Source organism: Trachurus japonicus, unplaced genomic scaffold (assembly GCF_045865225.1).
Source record: "Trachurus japonicus isolate A0001 unplaced genomic scaffold, Traja_1.0 AP030465.1".
NCBI classification, from domain to species: Eukaryota; Metazoa; Chordata; class Actinopteri; order Carangiformes; family Carangidae; genus Trachurus; species Trachurus japonicus.
This window is the reverse complement of record NW_028220598.1, coordinates 4,423-7,946: the sequence shown is the minus strand read 5'-3', so window position 1 is coordinate 7,946 and position 3,524 is coordinate 4,423. Positions and strand designations below refer to the sequence as shown.

Below are 3,524 nucleotides of genomic sequence, written 5' to 3'. Positions count from 1 at the left end.
AACTGTTTGTTTCTATCTTGTTCCAGTCTTGTGAAATTGGCGGTTGAATATAGGTTAGTTTAGCCCAAAATGCCATTTTGGCACCAAAATCTTGAGAAAAAGAGGTTTTTGTGTCGGCTGTCATTTTCAGGTGGACCAGTACAATTGGCTCCTTTATATTTTGCTTTAGTGATGCCTCAGCATCTGTACAGTTGTTCTCTTGTAAACAACAACTAAATCAACACTGACAAATGACTTTTGATGACAATAGACAAAATATTTAGCTACTGACACACACTACTGCAGCCTCTTTTCTTTCTTTTCTTTGAGTTACAACTTTTTCTTTTTTTTTTTTTAGTGTGTGTGCGTACGTGACGTGTGCGTGTGCATACGTGTGCGTGTGTGTGTGCGTGCGTGTGTGTCTGTGTGTGTGTGTGTGTGCGCGCGCGCGCGCGCGGGCGGATCAGTTCGACAGGTTTTTGTAGCCGAAACACGGCGCTTTAGATCAGATCCAGCTTCCTCTGGTCAGCAGGCAGCGGTGTCACTCACTCTCTCTGTCTCACACACACATCTACACACACACAGCAGCTCTGGCTGACGTGCCCCCTGAACTCACAGCCACAGACAGTCCATGTACGCTCACAACAGACACTCCCACCATCTTTAGCTCTCCTCTCGTCACGTTTGCCGGCGCCGTCCGTTCCTCATCCACACTAGATCGTGGGATTTTCAAGCTGCTATCCGAGTGATTTCTCGCAAAATCTGGCGACTTTCCAAACGCTCTTGATGACTAACGACGAGCGATCAACGGGGTTGTTGTTACTAACGTTTGTGCTTTGTATCACGGAGGTGCACGGAGCTTCGACGAGCTGCCGAGCCGCCATGAGCCCCGCCGCCGCCCCCTAAGCTCTCACCGGCGGCCAGAGTGTCATGGAGCGGCGGCGCTGCAGTCAGACACCCGCTCCGCTCCGTGAGGGGGGAAAAACACGCTATAGTTTTTATATCTCTCAATCCAAATGTGTTTTTCTGCACTTAATTTTGATGATACAAGTCTGATCTTCACAGAGGAGTAGGGCAAGACATTCAACATGGCGTTGCCATTAAAAAAACGCTAAGACGAGTTATCTCGTCTTTGGCAGACTACGCTTGGATTCGCTAAGACGAGATAACTCGTCTTTGGCAGTCAAAGAGTTAAGGGTGGAATAAGGAGGATAAAGGGACAATAACCAGGTCCTTAAAATAAAAAATAAAAAAGTTACCCTCTTTCTGTCAAATGTTTCAGAGTGTGTGTGTTGTCTCTGTGCAGCAGGCCAGCTCGTGTTCGAGGACTTCCTGCGGACCGAGTACAGCGAGGAGAACCTTCTGTTCTGGCTGGCCTGCGAGAACTACAAAACATTAACGAGTGAGACGGAGAGGACGGCTGCAGCCAAAAGGATATACACGGAGTTCGTCCAGGTCGATGCTCTGAGACAGGTATGGCTTTTATAAATAATTTTAAATCAGAACTACTTTGCAGGCTTTCTTCTCCTTCTTGTCGTCCCTGTTGCTTCTGCACCGTTTCACTCATTTTAACTGTGAAATTCATTGATGCTCACAGGCATTCCCATTAATCCCTCCATTTTTTTTTTTTATTCCACCGCACATCCACAACATGCATCATAATGTAAAAAGCAAATATCTCCGAGCAGAAAGAACCCACAGGTGAAATAAAAGTTGTTGTTTTCCTGAACACAGATAAACATTGACTGTGTGACGAGAGGAGAAATCAGTGAAAATATCTCTCAGCCGGGGCCAAATTGCTTCGACAGGGCGCAGAGACTGATATACAGCTTGATGGAAAACGACTGTTATCCGCGATTTCTGAAATCAGAAACCTACCAAGCTCTCCTGGAACAGGCTGAACAGCAATGAAAAGCAGACGTGAGGAAATTAAGCAAAACCGACGCCTCCTCCTCCTCCGACTCCGAAGAACTGTTCTGCACTTCACCTGGCTCTCCTGAGGATTTCAGTTTTAACACAGGGCTCGTCTGTCACGGGAAGTGAAAGGAGATCCAGGGTTACTGGTGTGGGGTACTGACAGGATCTAAAAGCCAAACAATTATCTGAATAATGTATTAAGCAGATGTGGAAGTTGCTTTCAGGCCTGTAATTCCGACAAAGCTTTGAAAGGTTGACATGTGTTTAGAAAGACAAACATCGAGGGGAAATTGTTTGTCATTTGTTCACACAAATGAGTCATTGATGCCCTTGAATTTTTCAGTGTGTGATATATTTAGATTCTGAAGATCATTTTCAAATCACTTTGTCCTGGTTTACAAGCTAATCTAATAAAAGATATGTGAAGAAAACTGTCAGTAGCCTCATTAAGTAATGCCGTGTTTCCGTCCCATATCATCTTTCATGGTCTCTATGACATTAACAAAAAAATTTCTGTGTGCCAAGTTATAAAATTTCAAAACCCAGTTATTATCGCATTTCTGAATAACCGCTTACCAGCAGTGTACTCCATGTGATCCACCGCATTTTATTTTTGTTAGCAGGTGTGGAGACCCGTAGTGGGCCCTTAAAGCCTATTGGCTATGTCATTAACATCTGGATCTGAGCGGTATTTGGTCACTGCTGCATAAACGTCTTAATCACTAAAAATAAAAAGAAAGATTCACACTTTGTTAATCTTTTTTTTGTGTGCATGTTTTCATGGTTCAAAGAGACTCAATTGAACACCATGGACATTGCCATGGATTTTATCATTAAACAGCGACCTGCTGATATTTCAGCACCATGGTCAACACCACCATGGATTTTACGAGTAATTTGCTCAAACCTGAATCAGATAAGGCAGGCTAAACAAACTGGAAATGAAGGATAGAAAGCAAATGACATACAGTGATAATGGATGCCATTCAGTTTGCCTGCACAATCAAGTCACACATAATCAGCCCAGACAGGACAACAACAAGCAACATGTGTGGCCTGTCGTTAACACAATAATCAAACAGACACGGCGGTCTACAACAAAGACAGTGCTATTTATGAAAAAGGCCAGATAAGACAGACAAGTTCAGTTTATGTCATCATCAAAATAATGAATATGAAACAACTTACCGATGATGTTTTCATCCAGTGGTGGGCAGTTTTAATCTGGTCCAGCAACTCAACCCTCCATGATGGGAGTGAGTGAAACACATGAAGCCACAATACAATATACAAAATACATAACGTGCAATAAAAACGTAGCATAGCAGATTATCTGTGATTTTAGTCAGGTTAATCCACCACAGGACACACAGCTCAGAAGCCACTTTAGACCCTGTATCATGTAGGCTACAGTCCCTTCAATCAACCACCAAGACAAGGCAAGACCATGACAAGCAGGAGAGACAACTGACAACACAACACAGTTAAACCCACGTTTCAAAGTCCAAGCACCAGTCACAAAAGAAAACCAGACAAAACCACAAAAGCAAAATGTCCAAAATGTCCCACGGCAGCAACAAACAAGAAGGACAGTTCAACTGGCCCAACAGAAAGTTCAGTTAAACTCT

The 3,524-nt window shown here is 43.6% G+C and overlaps 1 protein-coding gene across 1 annotated transcript; it reads left to right on the top strand.

Annotated features, from left to right (window-relative positions):
* Window positions 1-1,234: 1,234 nt before the first annotated feature.
* Window positions 1,235-1,985, top strand: LOC146960365 (regulator of G protein signaling 21-like; the record flags this gene model as incomplete). The annotated part of the gene is made up of 2 exons (XM_085772438.1): window positions 1,235-1,452; window positions 1,714-1,985. Coding segments are annotated over 2 exons (395 nt in total), but the record flags the coding sequence as incomplete, so codon positions are not given.
* Between the last annotated feature and the right edge of the window lie 1,539 nt (window positions 1,986-3,524).